We start from the raw sequence: 18039 nt of genomic DNA, 5'->3' as shown, positions 1-18039 counted from the left end.
CTAAAGCCTCTGCACCCCTCCTGCCCCGAGATACCGAAACAAAAATCACCCTCATGTTTTGCATGACGACAGTTGTCTGGGGTTAGTCACAGAGATGGGTGATGAGCCCAGTATTCTGGTGTCACAGCCATATAATTCTATGGTAATTCTCTGCAAAGGATAATTCTTTTCTCCTTTGTACAGTTAATTGTTATTAATGAAGCCTGGGAAATATGCAAAATCTTCCGTTTTCTGACCAGGGTCTCTTGAGCAAAGCAGAATATGCTGATTTCATTATAATAATTTTGTTAACAAACAATTATCATCCTTGCATGAAAAATAGGAAGATTGGTTTTGGAAGATGAATATCTGGTCAACTATTAACAATGCTGGCCTGTATGATTTGGTTTCCCAAGAAGTGCTTTAACTGTCAGCAGTGGGGTTGCCTGTAAACTTGCTCAAAATTTTTCAACTCTATTGGAAATGTAGCTTCATGTACCTTCCTCTTTCCTTGACCCTCTTTTTTCGGCACCAGAAAAAAATATGATTAAGTTATTCTAAAAGAAATAAATTCCAAAATAATTATGTTGCTGAAAGACAAGGATGGCACAAATGCCTGGAACTCAGCCCTAATGGAATGGCATAAAATGTAGACTGGAGATATAGCTTCAGGAGTCATGCAGTTTGGCTTCCTTTTTTAATAGGAAGGGTGATTTCATGGTTATTAGCATCTGTGTCTGTGTAGGGCAGAGGCCCAGCTCTGCCAGCCTCATTCTTCTTGGCTGTGCTTATTTGCTTCTATAAAGGACCTCCTGACTGTGGTGACAGTTGCAATTACAAGTAATTCTTAGAGCGTGAGAGAATGAGTTGATGACATGCATCCTAAAACACAGGGGGCTTCAATCCTGTGCATTTTAGACAAGGGTCAAACTAAACTTTTGCACTATGAAGTTATTCTGGACTAAAAATATGTTGGTGGCCATAAGCATTTATCCTTCTGTTGCTGTGAAGCAGTGGGTACCAGGAACACTTTGCTCTTATGCACATAAGACTTCACTCTGCTTGGGCACTTGTTGGGACAGGACAGTTCATGCCCACTTATTAGATGCTATTTTTGGAGTAAGAGGGAGAAGCATTACCACAGGGGCAAAACTAAACTCTGTGACTTTCCCAGGTTACCCAAGGACTGGGCATCAGAGCTGAAGAAGAATCCCAGATTCCCAGATCCTCAGGAGGTGACCAGAAGGTTTGTCCTCCTCCTCTGCATTGCCATCTCCCCAGCAAAAGTCATTTTGCCGCTCATCTCACCCCAGACTTGCAGGACATGGACTCTGTCTGGGCAATTCCCATTTTTCCTTGCCTCCTTTCTTGCTTTTGGTAGCTGCTGCAGCTCTGGTGTGACTGCTGTAGGAGCAGGCAAGCTGAAAATCCGGAACAGCCCGTGCCACTTCCCCAGAGCTCTCAGCTGTGCAGCTTTGGAGCTGACCACACATGCATGCAACATATTCATTATGGCCTTGCTTTTAAAAGTCTTTCTTTGTTTCCCTAAGCTGCTTGAACAATAAAGTCGCCTCTGTGCTTCTTGCTGCAAAGAGAATGATATTGCACCAACACTTCTGGGCAAGCATTTTAGTGGGGAAGGTAGGATATGCCCTGCAAGTTCAGGTATCTGGGATATCCGTCCTTACTCCTCAAAGCCTTACTATGTTGTCTGTAAAATCTGCCCCCCAAGCTGCTGCCAAAACAGTCACTGTGTCAGATACTTTCCATTTCAGGGTGGTGGGGCCGTGCCCTGTGCACAGGCCCTGCCTGACTGGCTCCCTGCAGCGTCTGGAAGCCCCAGTGCCTCTGGTATCATTTGGCTTTAGAAGGTGTATGAGATGGCCAGAGGGTTTGCAACTGAGATGTGGGAAAGCGACAGGAAGTTTCTGCAGCAGAGGAGGAGAAAGTGTGGGCAACACTGCACTCATTAGTACTGATGCTCATCAGCAGAAGGAATAATCAGCCCAATGGCAGCATCCCTGCCCTGGGATTCACTGGGGTGGAGCTGGTTTCTGCCAGGCTCACCTTCAGTTTTGCCAAAACATGTAGGACCAGAGGGACTTTGGCCTCTCTGGCCAGCAGCGGGATATGGAGGTGGCTCTTGGCAGCCTGTATGGCTGTGTGTGAGTTCAGAGAGGCAGGATATGCTTCCTGCATGCAAGGGAAAGCCTCACCCCTCTGTGGATGTGTTATGACAGAAAAAAAGTCCTGTTTCTGGGTATGCTGCTGCGTTGCTCCCTGGATGGTGGGAGCCCAGCCCCACGGCCACATGTGTCCAAACACTGACACCAAACCAGTGCCTCCCAGTGCAGCTGCCCCTGCCCTGAAGCCCAGGTGGTGGATGGCAGTTAAAGCCTTTTGATGAGTGTCCCCAGGGATCCCTGACTTCCTTGGGCTGGAGCCGCTTGGCTGCTGACAGATCACCTGACAGCTGCCCCCCTTGTCGCTGGACAGAGGGGAGGAAGCTGGATTTGATGGGACAGCCCCCACATGTTTGTGTAAGAACCTTTCTGCAGGAAGGCGAGGGAGAGCAGTGTGGGTCTGTGGTAGTGGGGCTTCACCTTTTGGCTCTCCCAGGCTGCCCCCGTGGTGGGGTGACACAGTGCAGTGTCCCTTGGACAGGAGAGAGCATCACTGATGCCTTCAGAGCCTTCCCCAGCCTTTGTGCAGTGCACAACCCCTCCAACTACTGTATGCTTACATGTGGCAGAGGACCCCAACCAAGGACAGGCCCCCCCCCAGCCCTACAGCCACCCCAAGGAGCAGGCGAGGGGCCACGGCAGAGGCAGATGGCAGGTCACTCACAGCTGCTCCTCTGTGGATGATCTGGGGTGATGATCCAGGTCTGATGGCTCTGGACCAGTAGCCCCTCTGTCACATGCTCCAGCTGTGAGGTTGCTGTCTGTGGCAATGTGCTACAGACACAAGACCCAGGGGAAGTCCTGGGTGACCACACTGTTCCCTGTAGCCTCCGTTGGTTTCCCTGTTGGGCTTAAGAAAGTGTAGAGTGGAAATTAGAAGTCCCTGTAAGGACTCATGTATTAAACTCTCAAAATCTGTGTAGTTTTTCCATCTGCATCCGGATTCTTGCAGTGCTCAGCCATGGCAAAGCATGGGGTGGGCTGGTGGCTGATTGCACCGCTCGCTCACAATGCCTCGATGCTTCCTTTTCTATTCATGCATTTCCACATGCTGCTTCTCTTCCTCTGTTTGAGTGTGAGATCTTTAGGGCAGGGACTAACTTGGCCTCACAGGTCTGTGTGCTGCCTGGCACAGCAGGACCCTGATGCTGTATCTGGGACTCTGTTTCCTGGTATGGCCCAAACAGCAGCAGTAATTTTGTCCCTTGAGTTGCTGAGCTCTTTGGGTGTCACAGGGTTATTGAGGAGATGTCTTTGATTACAGTAAACTGCCTTGCACAAATGGTCTTAGAATTGAACTTACAGAGAGAAATGGAGAATGAGCCCAAACAAACAGCCACAGCCCTCAAAGCTATAAAATAGAAAGTTTTGCCTTCTCAAGCCTGAAGTGTGTAATGCAGCATGAGTGAGTAGCAGGGGTGTTGTTCAGGGATCCCAGTGGTGCGTCCAGAGGTGCTGGAGGGTGGTGGTGGAGCAGGGTGGGTGGCTCCGTGGGGCTGGGCGAGCTGAGCCGCCGGCTGATGGGGAGCGGCACAGGGTGCCTGCAGGCAGGCAGGGAGGAAGCTACAGAAACGTAATGTCTGGTTTTGACAGTTGCTACAATTTGTAACAGGAAACCATTTTAGCAAAGAGGGGTGAAGAAGGAAACAGAAATTTGAGTGTGGAGGGAAAAAAGCTGCTTGAGATTTTGTTTTCTTCCAGGTGGTTATTTAATGATGTTTCAGCTGCGGGCACAACCAAACCGGTTTCTCAGCTGCCTGCTACCTTGGGGAGGCATTTGTGGAGGTGGAATGGGTTTTACCAGGCTCATACATATTCTTGCAGTCCATACATGCAGGCAGCAATGATGATGAGGCACAGCAGCAGACTCATCCCTCTTGTCACCTAACATGAAACCACTCCAGTACTACACACAGAGTGCATCCCTCTTGGCAGTGGACCTTGCTGGGTCTGTGTGTGTCCATCTATGGATGTCCCAAAGCCATTGAGCTGTGCTCCCAGTGCTGGAAAGGAAGAGCAAACTTAACCTCTTGGAAACAGTGACTCAACTGGTGGGGAAAAAAACCCTAAGGGATTTGTAGCAGATAATGGGCTGAGTATGGGCGCCCATAGAGCTGCTGTTGTGAGCAAAGGAGCTGGTGTGGTTTTACTCAAGAAGGGAGGTTATGCTGCTGTTGTATCTGGCTCTTGTGCAGTCACTGCTGGAGCCTTGTGTCCTGCTACCGTGTCTGCACTTCAGCAAGAGCTGCAAAAGCTTAGAGAAAAGCCAAAGAGATGATTAAAGGATTGGAAAACATGCTATGTAACAAGACAGGCGAAGAGCTTGGTCCGCTTGCCTGAGCCAAAGTGAAGGTTGCAGGGTGTTTTATTGAACTGTGTGAGTATGTTGATGGGAACTTTGATAACAGAGAGCTCTGCTGTCCTGCAGATGAGAGTGATGAGACTCAGAAGGCTCACATTTGAAACTAGACAGGCTCTGAGTGAGGAAAGAAGCACTGAGGGGGTGATTTGCTAATTGAATGATATGTCAATATTTAAAGTATTCTCTCTCTGCAAATGTTTAAATGCAGTGGGGTGTTTTTCTAGGAGACACAGGCTCTAGGTCGGGCACAGCTATTGCAGAGGATTAGGCATTAACCAGGGAAGCCCTGTGGCTGTGATTGCACAAGTGCTGAGCCTGGGTGACAGTGCACTTACAGCCAAGGTGAGTAGCAGAGGAGACGAGGCACATAGAGGTTTGTCCTCTGGTTCCCAGTGGGGTGCCTGCCTGGGGTGAACGCCAGGGAGCTTTCAGAAATGTTTCCCTTTGATTTTATTTTGTGTGCAGCTGGCACTGTTGGCAGCTCCAGGGTGGGCTGGGAGTGACAGGGGATTCCGCGTCTGTGGTAAAAGCAGGGAAATTCTATTTTACAGCAACTTCTTTTTTGGCTGCTTGCAGTGCCACAGCCTGCCTGCACAGCACTCTTTCCAGTTCACCTTTGGGAGTGCAGTTGGTTGTTTACAGTTTCCAGCGCCGTTCATGTGTGTGAGAAGCAGAGCATGTGAGTGTCAGCATCTGTCATACTTTTCTAATCATGCTGCTTCGAGAGATATTCTTGATAGCACCACTTTGCATTTTGGAGGTTTCACTTGGGGCTGCTAAAGCTGCACTGCAACACCCAACTGTTTTCTGTCTCAGATAGTTTTGCATAGAGTTAGGAGAGAAGTGCCTGGGTGGGCAGTTGTGTTCCTCTTATTCTGCATTCCTACTCTGCAGCTGAATTGTAGAAGGAGAGATGACACAGAGATGTAGGTTAAATACACAAAGAGAGGAAAATGAGATAAACTGGGATTTTATCCCCTGCAGTGCCAGCCAGTTGTGGGGCTGGTTTTGTCCTTCGGAACTTTCCCACTTGGTCTTCTGCCTGCTGGCTGGTTGTCTTGTCCAGCTACCACCCTCTCTTTTACTTTGGATTTAGTGTGGAAACTGAACATCCAGAACCATGACGACTCACGTCACGCTAGAGGATGCCTTGTCCAACGTGGACTTGCTGGAGGAGCTGCCTCTGCCAGACCAGCAGCCATGCATCGAACCACCTCCCTCCTCCATCATGTACCAGGTACTTCAGCCCCCTGGGGCAGCGGGGAGGGAGGGTTGTTCCCGTAGCTCATGCAAAGCACGGGGCACATGGTGCTGTGAGAACTAGCGAAAACATCCTGGGTTCAGCATGTGTAAGGAAGTGTTCAGAACAGATCTAGCCACAAATCTGTTCCCAAGGACTTTAAAAGGAAAACACCAGAGATTGGTGAAAGGGATTTTTAAGGCTGAGCAAAAATGAGGACCAGAGTGCATGAATGGGTAGGAAGCAGGAGATAAGATTTGTGATAACAGCAGAAAGTTCTCGGCAATGTTTTTTTGTGCACATATTTCTGTGCTTCCTTTTTATGACAGTGCTTGCATCTAAGCAGGGCGAGATCAAAGTTCTGCCTGACTTTTTGCTACTAGCACAGCTGGAGCTGCTGGTCGGGGGAGCTGCTGGCATGCAAGGGAGGGCAGCTGCTAGAATCACTTCTCTGCCCTGAACAACCTCAGATTTAGCTGCAGCTGCACTGACCAAGCACAGCTTGGCGTGAGCCCAGGGCACAGCTCGACCTCCTGCTTTTGGTTACACAGTGGGATGCCTTGGCTGCTTGGCCAGCCACCACACCCTGCCCTATAGCACACACCCAGGGTTAAATATAATAGGGGGTTACTTTCTCCATCCTGCCACTCCTGAATTCATGGCTTACCCGTGGCAGTGTATAAATACACTGTACCGTGATTGCTATGCCTTGTCAGCAGGGGTCTGGAATTACAGTATCTCTTTCAGCAGCTCAGACCCTGTGCTCATTCCAGAGCTTTAGTATCTTTATAGGTTATCAGACCCAAAGGCTGTTCTGGGCTGCTCAAATTTCAGCTCTCCCTGGAAAATCTTGATACCATTTTTTGCTTATTTCTTCTTTCAATAAATGTTTAGCCTTTGCCAGCATGTGTCCCATAGGGGGCTCAGGGTCCAGCCTTATGGCACAGCCTCCTTTCAGGACCACGAGTGTGTGCACACAGCTTGGCCTAAAAACCTGCTCTAAACTGGGTATGGAGATGTTGGCCAAGCCTGTTTCCTCATCATACTCCATTTGTATATAGCCCTCTCCGCTGCTAGCCAGAAATGCCTATGCAGACTCAGCTTTTTTGTCACGTTAGTCACACATGAAGTCCTGGAGGCATTAAGAAGAGTAGCCCTGTGGCCATAGGTCTGTGCTTCTACTACTTCCTTCCTACTCAGGAAATCAGTTATTGAGGTGAGCGTGGTCACTGCAGTGCTAATGCCATTGCAAGGAGCACTCTGGGTGCTTGGGACTTCTGTCTGCCCTGCCCTGCAGCAGATACCATCAGCCAGCCTGGGTGGAGGAAATTACAGGAGTGCAGAGCGTGTGAACGGGCACTCAGTGCAGAGAGGCTGAGGAGCTGCTTTTCCATCCCCCACCTTCCAGTGCACTTTCTTGCTCCCCTGTCCCAACCCAAAGCAACATTGCAGCTTCCAAAGCAACTATTCATCCCAAAAAGGTTTGTGCTTGCAAGAGCAACAGTAGCACTGATAATAGCACCTGCATGAGTGCTGACTTTTATATTGTTTTCCAGACAACTCATTCCCTGCCTTTTTGGTGTATTTATCCTTTGCAGTTTCAGCTGACAGGATGTGGTCTTTCCCTAGCAGCCAGGGCACAAACAGATATTAATGAGGCTGCATCTGTCTTTGAGTTACTAGGCTAAAATCCTTAGAATAATTGCTGTAGGTTTGGTCCATGGTGTGGCTGCAATAAAGTTTGGCTTGATTTTACAAGGGTTTGTCAGTCTTAACTGCCGTATTTCCACACATATAACCTGCAGGATTTCCTCTAATGAACATGTGTGATTCAGAAGCATCTCAGGGTGTATATATGAACCTATTTCAGACCTAGAGGTGCAGCACCTAAATTGTTCATAGGCTATTCCCATTCCCCAAGACCCCTAATGATTGTGCTTTTTGCCAACACATTTCACGTTAGACTGTATCAGGTGAGCAAACAACTAACTGTATTTTAATCCCCATCTTGACCACAGGCTAATTTTGACACCAACTTTGAAGACAGAAATGCCTTTGTGACCGGCATTGCCAGGTACATCGAGCAGGCGACGGTGCACTCCAGCATGGTGAGTCCCTCGGGCACTGCCCCAGTGGTGCTGAGCCTGCAGTGCCTGCCCTGCCCCACCAACACCTCTCTGTGTTTCAGAATGAGATGCTGGAAGAAGGCCACGAGTACGCCGTGATGCTCTACACGTGGAGGAGCTGCTCACGAGCCATCCCTCAGGTACTCAAGCCCTTCCCAGACAGGGATGTTCCCAGAGCATCTAGTTGGTTTTGTCTTGAGCATGGGTTAGTTTGGAGTGGAGACAGAAGACCAAAAAAAGCAAAGAAAACTAAAGGAGATAAGTTAAAAAGAAAGACCACTGACTCTCCAAATTGTCTCCTCCCCACCAAAGTCTCAGCCACTACTCATCAGCTGGTAGCTGTTTCAGAAGCAGGTCTGTACTACTGCCCTAGTAAAGGGCATCTGCTCTGCACCCTGGTGCGTATGAGAGCTCCATCCCTCACAGCTCACAGCTCCCAGCAGTGCTTCTCACCTCAAACACGCTTCCCACCAGCTGACTGCCTTACATACATTTCCTGGTTCCATGAAGCCCCTCCCTGCCCCATGAAGTGGTTGCACCTGAAGTCCCACAGGACCAGCTTGTTTGTCTTACAGCTCCTAACAGAACTCAGCACAGCTCTGGTCCAGCACAGTACATGGGATAGTGCTGTGTTTTGTCACTTGGGTCTTTATCCATGTCTCTCTCTGGAGAACAGGTAGGCTTTGCTTTAATTCAAAGCAATTTTCTTATCACTGCACCACCTGAATATTCTTCTCTCTCACGTTGTGAGGAGATCGAGTTTGCTTCAGGCAAAGGCAGTTTTTGGAAGTTGAGAGTAAAATCATCTGGTTTATATGACACTTTCTTCATACCTTTGTATGGTGTCATGCAATTATAACGGTATCAAGAACTACAGCTTCAATTAAAAATTTTCCCAGTGCAAGTGAGACTCTTGTGTTGTGTGAAGAAGGGAGCCCAGGCAGGCTGGGATGAGAAGAACAGGTCCTTTCAATATGTGGCAGTCTCAGGCTCCCCCAGACTGGTACAGAGCAGATTGGGCAGCTGGGGCAAGTTTCAGTATCCCAGTCTGCTGCACAGATTCTGGGGTGCTCCCTCTGCTCCCACAGCAGCCCCTTAAAATTGTTGAAGTTGTGTGAGGATGAATGAAGGAGCACTTCAGTATGCCAGAAACATTTCCCCAAAGGCTCTTTTTTTTTTTTTCTGCTGATACTTATGAGGATCCTGATCTCCCCATGTTTTTAATCATTGTCCTCCTCTACTGCTTGTTATTCTTCAATTATTCTGTAGTCCTTCACTCTCCAACCTGGATTTTGATGGCTTCATCCTGCAAACACCTACAGACATGAGTAAGGTTGCCCACATGGCTCACTGATCGTGATTCAGCTCAGTCTCCTGCAATGTGAACATGTGCTGGATCCCTGCAAAAATGCCAACTGACAGGTGCTGGGATGGGTGCTCTGCCCTTCCACTAACCCTACAGATAAAAGGCTTTGTGGCTCTTCCATGGAGCCAGGGAAAAACATTTCCATGTGGTAATGTTTGTGATTCCCCAGGAAAGGTCAAACCTCAATTCCCCTTGTGTTGTACTCTGCTGATGGTCTCATGAGACCCAGCAATGGGGAGATTTCTGCTGCTGACTGGGTACTTGCTTATCTCCCATTTGTTTTGTTATGCTGTGCTGCTATTGCCTCTCATGGCTGTGCCAATGGAAGGCAGGCTGTGGTTCAGCTGATGGCAAGACAGTGCTACAGATCATCTGTTTTAATGTCCTCCCTGCAACATTTGTGCCTCTCTGAGCAGCTTGTAGGGTCCCTCCCCTCGTCACCCCCTCAGGACCTCAGGCAGTTCTACGTGTGATGGAGGGACAGACAACTCCAGAGCAGAGGCTCATTTACAGATTCACCAGATTTATCTTGGAATGACCCCTGCACTTTGCCATGGGGCACATGGCCAGGAGGGTTCTGTGCTCAGCCCCCCAGCCTGGCTACTCTCCCTGTGCTACATAAGAACAGTGGTTTTACATGAGAAGGACGGAGCCTACACCTAAAGGTGCACCACGCCTCCCTCCCATGAGCTGCTTCCTCATGGCCACGGTGTGATTCTTGGGACTGTCCTGTGCAGGGCCAGGAGTTGGACTTTGATGATCTTTGTAGGTCCCTTCCAACTCAGCATGTTCTGTGATTTTGTGGTTCTGTGATACTGCCTAACTGCAGTGCGGAACAGGGCAGGGACGTTGGATTGCCCGCCACAGAGAGGGCAAGGCTACTTTGGCATCTTCCCCCATGTAAAGCTGGCTGATGTGTCCCCCTGTGCCCTGTGCATCAGCTGCTTAAAGTGCACCAGAGCTGTCAGCCCCATCACAGCCTTGTGTGAGCAACAGCTGCAAACAGAACCAGAGGAGGACAGCAGGATGCATTCCCCTGCACAGCTGGGGGTTTCCCTAAAAGTTTGGTAGTGACTCCAAGTAACTGTTGGAAGTGAGATGGATGACAACTGAGTAAGTCCTTAAATTTAGCTTCCCAGGATTCCAATGATGGTGACTTAATTCATTGCTGTGAGCCACAGACAAGCCCAGTGATTTTTAATGGGTCAGCAACAGAACCAGTGAGGCCATAGCAGAGCTGTAGCCTGGTTCCCTGTGTGCCCAGGGGACTTTGCAACACAAAGTCTCAGATAACTTTATGATACAACATTCCCACACTGTGCAGCAAGTCCAGACTCCTTACTGCCTGTGTTCTATCCCAGACAAATGCATTAGGAGACATATTTTCCTCAGAATGCCTTTTTAGAATGCATGATGAGAATTTAGTGTCTGAAACAGCCCCTTCTACTTTCACGTACTGCCATGAGAACCACCTCCCTCTTGGGTCCCTCCATTGTCCTCAGGTGGGACTCAGTGTGAAACAAGGAGAAGATGGTGGCTTCTGTGGTCCATGGCAGGGTTAGAAACTGATGCTGACATGGATGATTTTCTTTGCAATGCAGGTGAAATGTAACGAACAGCCAAACCGAGTGGAGATTTATGAGAAGACGGTGGAAGTCCTGGAGCCAGAAGTCACCAAGCTTATGAAGTTCATGTATTTTCAGGTAAGTGGTCAAGGAGAGAGGTAGAAATAATCTCTTACTTTGGCATTAACATCCTAAGCAAGGCTGTGCTATCCTTGCCTGCCAGGACAGCTTGGAAAACCCCCCAAACCCCTGATAGGTCTCTTCCTTGCAGCCATGTGAGCAGATACCTGAGACCTGTCTGAAGGAAAATCTGTGTGTCCCTTGATCAGCCCCAAAATCCTCTATACAAGTCAGGAAAGAGCACACCTTAGCCCTTCAAGTTCATGGAGGCCCAGAGGCCCCACTGTGTGGAGCTGATGGGTGGCACAGGCTACTGTTTCTCTGGGTTGTTGGCCGATGTGAAGAGCTGATTCTTTCCCAGCACCAGCACATATTGCTCTTCTGCTCGTCTCTCTGAAGCAAAGCCAGGAAGAGCTGAGGGCTGGTGGTGCAGGTGGTGCCTGGGGTGGGATACAGCCTTGGGGCTGGACACCTTCCTGCTCTGCCAGGAGGAACAAGGATGTGTTCACAGCTCCTGAGCTCAGGGGCAGCTGGCAAAGAGCATCACAGCTTAAATTTAGCAGTTGCTACACCTGAGGCATTTGACAAAATAATACACTTAGACACCAATAGAGCAATGACGATGTGGCTATCACAGTGCTGCTGTGGGCTCCAGGGGCCTCTCCCCATCACCACCTGCATTGTAACGGGCCACAGCTGAGTTTCATCATCATTTTTAGGTTTTATGTCCTGTGAGGTCTTTATGTCCCACATTAAAACTGAAGCCTGGTTTTGCAGAACACGCCACACTCATGAGAAGTGAGGATGTTTGTCGGCAGTGGTGTGTAACGCTGCTCCGTTTCATGGGGACAGTAGAGAGGGACCCTGACCTCCATCCTCAGCCAGAAAATGCTTTTTTTAAAGGAAGAAGCTGGTGGTGGGTGGAGTGGGGTCCCAATGGTGGTGTGATGACCCTGCATGAGCACTGCAGGGATGACCCTGTCCCCCTGCCCCCCAGCGCAAGGCGATCGAGCGGTTCTGCAGTGAGGTGAAGCGCCTGTGCCACGCTGAGCGGAGGAAGGACTTCGTCTCCGAGGCCTATCTCCTCACTCTGGGCAAGTTCATTAACATGTTCGCTGTCCTGGATGAGCTGAAGAACATGAAGTGCAGCGTCAAAAATGACCATTCTGCCTACAAAAGGTGAGAGGGGCCAAAGCAGCGGGAATGGGGATGGGACTGCACCTGGTCTGCACGGGGAGTGCCTGGGCAGACAGGTGAACTTGAGGAGGCTGGAGCTTGGGTTTCTGTGCTATCCCAGGCTCTCTTTGCTTGTTTAGGCGAATCTCTGCCCTCTTGTGTTTTGATTCCCTCTTGGTCAATAGAACTGTGCTGCATTGGTGTTTGAGGCTGCAGCTCAGACAGGGGAGGTGGGTGGTGACAGTCTCACGCTGGCTCTGAGTGATCCTTGCTGATGTTGGATTTCTCCCCTTCCAGAGCTGCCCAGTTTCTGCGGAAGATGGCAGACCCCCAGTCCATCCAGGAGTCCCAGAACCTCTCCATGTTCCTGGCAAACCACAACCGCATCACACAGGCAGGTCCCTTTTCTCTGAACTGCTGAACCCTTCTGTGAGTAGAGAAAAGGAATGATCTTTTCGAGGCTGACAGCACTTCAGACCAGACTGTCACAGTAGCTGTTGAGTCATTGCCACTGACTTTAATGGTATTTTGGTCAGGCTGCATAATTCTAGCAATATCTCCTTCTCATGCATCATCTTGGGTGGCTTTGATGGTCTCTATGCCAAGACAAAGATGAAGGTCTGAAAGATGTAAGAAGAGGGGGAGGAGGAGGTTCTGCCAGAACTCCAGGAAATCCATCCCTTGTGGCTGCATGGGGACTTCAGCTCAGACCCCATGGCCTCCACACTTCACAGGCCCTATAGTTTCTGCTAATTAGGTACAATATTGTACAGAAACAGGGGAGTCAGAAAGTTGCTTCTGAGTCACCTTCCTTTGCATCTCACTGTGTGATGTTTGGCTGTTGTGATCAGTCTGAAGGGGAGAGCTGTCCTGCAGAGGAAGGTTATTCCTTCTGGGTGGTACTATGAGGTCAGTCTTCTGCCAGTAACTTAAGAAAAGCATATAGAAGAGGTTTATCATTCTACTTTTAATCCTTCAAATATATTTCCTCCCTGGTTGCTGCTTTTCTTCAGCCCATGTCACTAATGTGGCTTCTGTTGATGTTTCAGTGTCTGCACCAACAACTAGAGGTTATCCCTGGCTATGAGGAATTGCTGGCTGATATTGTCAACATCTGTGTGGATTATTATGAAAACAAGATGTATCTTACTCCAAGTGAGAAGCACATGCTCTTGAAGGTAAGGTTTAGCCATGCTTGTGGGGCTGGGTGCTTTCATGGTTTTACTGTTGTTTTAGTAAAGTGAAATTCAGGACAATGTTTCTTTTCAATTTCTTAATTTTTTGCTCCTTTGGGTTTACATGCATCCCTCCTCTGCAGAGCCAGTGTCCTCTGGTCACACAAGTTGCTCCGTGGGCAGCAGCAGAACTGCTTTGCTTCCTCCTCTTTCTGTTTCCTTTCTGATCCCTATTACTTTGTCTTTTCTGTGATACCTCAGTCCTCCCATTTCACCTCTTCTTTGTAGCTGAACAGACTGGTTGGGGCCATGGGTCAGAGATGTTCTACCCCTGTGCTCCAAAGTGACGTCTCTGCTGGGCAGTGCCATGAGCTGCTTCTGTTACTCCTGTAACTTGAACCTTCTCCCACCATTTCTCTGCTGTCCTTTCTGGTCTTCTCCCATATTCCCATATAAAAATTCCTTCCTCTTACCTTTTCCTCTGCTCTTCCCCATCTCCATCTCTCTTGTTTTCCCACAATCCTTCCCAAGGTTTTTCTGTTGTACTTGGATGTGCAGGATCATGGGCCTGACCTGGGTAACTGTAAAGGACATTCTAACATTACCACCAACTTTGTAACCCAGAATTTTCTTCTTGGTGCCCATTCCCTGCAGAAGGCAGGTCCTTCCAGGTTTGTTTTCCTGACTGTAAAGAGCCCTCAAGATGAAGATGCCAAAGTATGTGCATGTTTGGTGTATTTGTCCTTGCTGTCAGTCAGTTTTTGGCAATGATTGTAGTCACTATTACCATAAAAACTTCATTACCATGGTGTGAGTCAGCTCAGGTTCTTTGAAGGATAATGTGGGTAGTTTGACTATCTGTAATGATTTTTACTGAATTAATGGAGGGAAAAAATCAATCCAGGAGAATATTTTAAATGTTTATATTTTTCTCTGGGTGTAAATGTTTGGCTTTGGGTGGAGAAGATTTCTGGGCTGTTGTTATGTGGGAGAGAGAAGGAACACATTGCCAAAGGAAGCACCATGTTTTTGCACAGAAAACAGAAGCAATCTATTTTTTGTCCTCAGCCTACCATGTGCATCCTTGAAGATATGTGCATGTTTTAGACAGTCTCCTCAGGAGTGTCAGGTGGCACAGGAGCCTGAAATGGTCTTTCCTCATGCCAAGTGGTGGAGAACTGTCTTTGACTTGTGCTGCTGACTCCATGCTAATGAAACCTTGCCTTTCCATCTTCTCCAGGTGATGGGGTTTGGCCTGTATCTCATGGATGGGAATGTCAGCAACATTTACAAGTTGGATGCCAAGAAGAGAATCAACCTTAGCAAAATAGACAAATTCTTCAAGGTCAGTGACCTGTCTGGGTGAGGCTGGAGGTTATTGCAGACCAATGGATTAGCGACCTGTACCACTGCACATGCTGCCAGCAAAAAATAAACCACAGGAATCATTTACAGGTCCAAAAACCCCCGAAGGGTTAAGGAATTATCTGGACCAAAGTCTGAGGAATGGAATTGCTGTGACCAGCCATGGACACAGAGTTGCAGCATGGGCCATGCCAGCCCTCAGTGCCAGCAAGGCCGTGGATGGGTGAGCAGTGCTGGAGCTGGCTCTGCTCCCCTGGTGCTGGAGCTGAGGAGCTGCTGCTGCAGCTCTGCCTGCTTCCTGCCAAGGGACTGAGGAGGGGGAGGGTGTGTGGGCTGTTTGGTGGGTGAGGGAAGGATGTGCCAGACCGACATCACTTCTATCTCTCTGCACATTTCTGAGGCAGGTTTGCAGTCTCTGTGATTTCAGGCCACCAGCAAACCTGGCTGGTTTGCTGAGGTCTGTGCAGGTGATGGTTGTGCTTCTCTTTCCCTCTGCACACTGCTGAGCTGAGGGACAGAGAACACAGCTGACGAACCAACGTGTGATCTGGCAGTTTTATTTCATGTATAAAAAGTTCTCACTGTAGAACAGAAAAAGCTTTTTGGGGAACTTGTGTCAGCTGGGACTTGGAGGTGCTCAGTTTGATCCTCAGAAGGGTCACCCAGTGGTTTGATGAACCATTTTTGTCTTATCTGAGATGTGGGTTTTGGGGAAGGGCCCATGAAAACCGGATGCTCCCAGTGGCAGGGTGGGAAGTAGTCACACAACCTGCCTCTGCCAAAGCACATGTGAGACTGAGTCCACTCATGGGCTGGTCTGCAGCTGGAGGCCAAGCTGCATTGCCCTGGGGCCACTCAGCACAAGAAAGGTTTGGGATAACCCTGTGGCTACCTGCCAAAATCTGGTGTGTGTAAGCCCCTGGCCACCCATGACAGAGATTGGGGCTGAGAGCCTGCACAGCACCCCAGGGAAAGTGATGCCTCCTTTCCAGTGCTTCTGCACACAGGGTGGATCCAGGAGGCATTTTGGGTTTGGGGCAGGTGAGCTCTAGGAGGCACAGTGGCATCTGGCAAGGGAAGAATGTGTTGGCAGCAAAGAATAACGTACAGCAGGAGAACAGCAGAATAATTTCCCAGACAGAGCAATTAGTTTTCTTTGAGCAGTCCTTCCAGAGTCCTTTTGCCTTCACTGTATTAATCTTTCTCCTGAGATGGAAAGATTATTTTCTGTTACCAGCATTTGCTCCACATCAGGGAAAATGAGAAGATGATAATTTGGGGAGGGCACAGAGTGCTCCTTCCCCATCAGTCTTTCAGCACGGTGGATTCTCCCTCCTGCTTTACCCAAAGATCAGATGAGGAATCTGGAAGAAGGGATTGGTTGTGGTGTTGGATAGAGGATGCTTCCCTGCTTATTGCCCGCAGGTTCAGTTTATAGATGGTGTGCTGGGTCTGTGCAGGGGAGGGAACAGGTGAGCCCAGGTACCTGGTTTCATGAAAGGTTTGTGTGCCAGCTGCTGCATCCTTGCCCTGAGCAAGTGGGGACCTATTGACCCCAATTTGCACCATCTCCTGGAGACAGCCCTGAGAGCAAGGGGCCACAAACACCATAACCTCATGGATGGGGCAGTAATGAGGTGGTCAAATACCCTCCAGTCACTGGGCAGACTGCTGAGGACTGCAGCTCTGCAGAGGTGATTTATCATGCCTTTCCTCAGAGTCTTCAGGGTTTTCCCTACGTCAGCTTTGCTAATTCAACTAAATCTCAGTTTAAATCAAGCCTTCAGTGTAATCTGTAGAGTTTGGTCATCTTGGTGCATTCAAACAGATTTGCTCTTTGTTGCAAAATGCTGTGGGCCATCAGAGAACCAGGTAAAATATTTTCCATTGCATGGAATAACTTTCTCCTTTACAGCTTTTTTTTCCATTTGCACTTCTCCAGCATCTGCTGTGGTCTCACCTAATCAGTTAAGTACCACTCCAGACTATCAGATCTCAATAAGGAAAGACCAACTACTCCTCTTACTACATCTGCTTATTGCCTTCTGATTAAATTTCTAGTGGATTGACCAGGAATTTGAGTAGTGAAAATGAACTACCCCTTCATTTAAACCTTTTATGGAAGTGCTGCTGGGAATTCCTGATGGCAGCATTACACACCCTCCACACAACTCACCCTGAGAAGAGAACCGTGTGATAACAGGACAGGGAATTTGCCATCATCTTCCCTGAATTTTGGGGCAAGGCTTTTCTAGCTGGGTGAAGTTGAAGCTTCATATTTTATTGATGAAATGTTGGTAGCTCTTGTTTGAATTTTGTTTGCAGCTGAAAGCTTAGTGAAGCAGGGACCTGTTTGAGCTTGAGGTACGTTCAGTGCGCTTTGAATTTATTTCCCGTCCAAATCCTCCTGAGATGTAAAGGGCAAGTAAAGCCATGTTATACTGCCTGTGTCTTTCTCTTTATGGAGAAGTTTTAAGACACATCACAAGCATCCACAGTGCTAAAGTACACTCTGAGTGCCTGGGCAAAGTTGCCACATCCATGGGTGTCCGAAATACCAATGTGCTGGCTTTTCATCCCTCTCTTCTCTTGGAGGATTATGCTGGGAGACAATAAGCTCTGCTCAGGAATGTGCTTCTCTCTTTTTGTTGTAAGAAGAGCCTATCCTCTGTCTGGTTACAGCACTGAACTGTTCTGGCCATTACCAGCCTGGTATCAGCGAGCCCAGGGCTCCAGAGCACTCACAGGGGATGATCTTCCTCACAGAGAAAGCCTTGTGATCGTTTTCAGTCTCTTACTAGGTGGGAAATGACCCTGGGCCCAGGTTTGCACCTTGCTTTAAACAGCCTGACACTTTCCAAAGCTTTGGAGATGCAGGATGCCTTTCCATAGTCCCTTGTGTTGCACTGGGGCCAGGCTCGCTCTCTCTGCCATGTTTCAACCATCTTTTGTTTTCTTTTCCAGCAGCTGCAGGTGGTTCCTTTATTCGGCGATATGCAGATAGAACTGGCCAGATACATTAAGACCAGTGCTCACTATGAGGAGAACAAATCCAAGTGAGTGCCTGCCATAATGTCTCTCGGCTTCTGTGTGTGTCCTGAGAGCCGTGGGAGCTGCAGCTCTGTGGTGTGCGTGAGGTCTGTGCACGGGTACCCGTGTGTGTCCCTGTGAGGTGTGAGTGCCAGCTCTGTGTGCTCCTGTGTCCCTGTCCCTGCATGGGAAGATGTCCTCACCAGCCCTGAGTGCTTGTGTGTGCAGCCAGCTCCGAACCCACGTGTAACCATCCCCCTGTGAGCAGGCAGGGGAGCGGGCATGCCTGTACCTCTGTGCCCACTGGAGAGGGCTGGGAGGGAGCTGGGTGGCCACTAGTGAGGCAGGAGGA

General features: G+C 48.9%; 1 protein-coding gene across 5 annotated transcripts in view; it reads left to right on the top strand.

Annotated features, from left to right (window-relative positions):
- Positions 1–18039, top strand: part of CYFIP2 (cytoplasmic FMR1 interacting protein 2) — a 53709-nt gene that overhangs the window by 1218 nt on the left and 34452 nt on the right. Inside the window, exons 2-11 of one of the 5 annotated variants that reach the window (XM_051793527.1) lie at positions 1154–1225; positions 5621–5761; positions 7783–7872; positions 7953–8030; positions 10858–10959; positions 11939–12120; positions 12415–12511; positions 13167–13295; positions 14533–14637; positions 17625–17713. In XM_051793527.1, the coding sequence (XP_051649487.1) occupies positions 5645–5761; positions 7783–7872; positions 7953–8030; positions 10858–10959; positions 11939–12120; positions 12415–12511; positions 13167–13295; positions 14533–14637; positions 17625–17713 (989 nt within the window). In that variant the 5' untranslated portion in view covers positions 1154–1225; positions 5621–5644. Of the gene's footprint in view, positions 1–1153; positions 1226–4848; positions 4867–4959; positions 5204–5620; positions 5762–7782; positions 7873–7952; positions 8031–10857; positions 10960–11938; positions 12121–12414; positions 12512–13166; positions 13296–14532; positions 14638–17621; positions 17714–18039 lie in introns of those variants that run through there. The other 4 variants (XM_051793523.1, XM_051793526.1, XM_051793525.1 and 1 more) reach the window with 4 other exon arrangements.

Source organism: Manacus candei, unplaced genomic scaffold, assembly GCF_025592945.1.
Source record: "Manacus candei isolate 608988 ecotype Guabito, Panama unplaced genomic scaffold, ASM2559294v1 h1tg000037l, whole genome shotgun sequence".
In the NCBI taxonomy this organism is placed as follows: domain Eukaryota; kingdom Metazoa; phylum Chordata; class Aves; order Passeriformes; family Pipridae; genus Manacus; species Manacus candei.
This window is presented reverse-complemented; position numbering and strand designations above follow the sequence as displayed.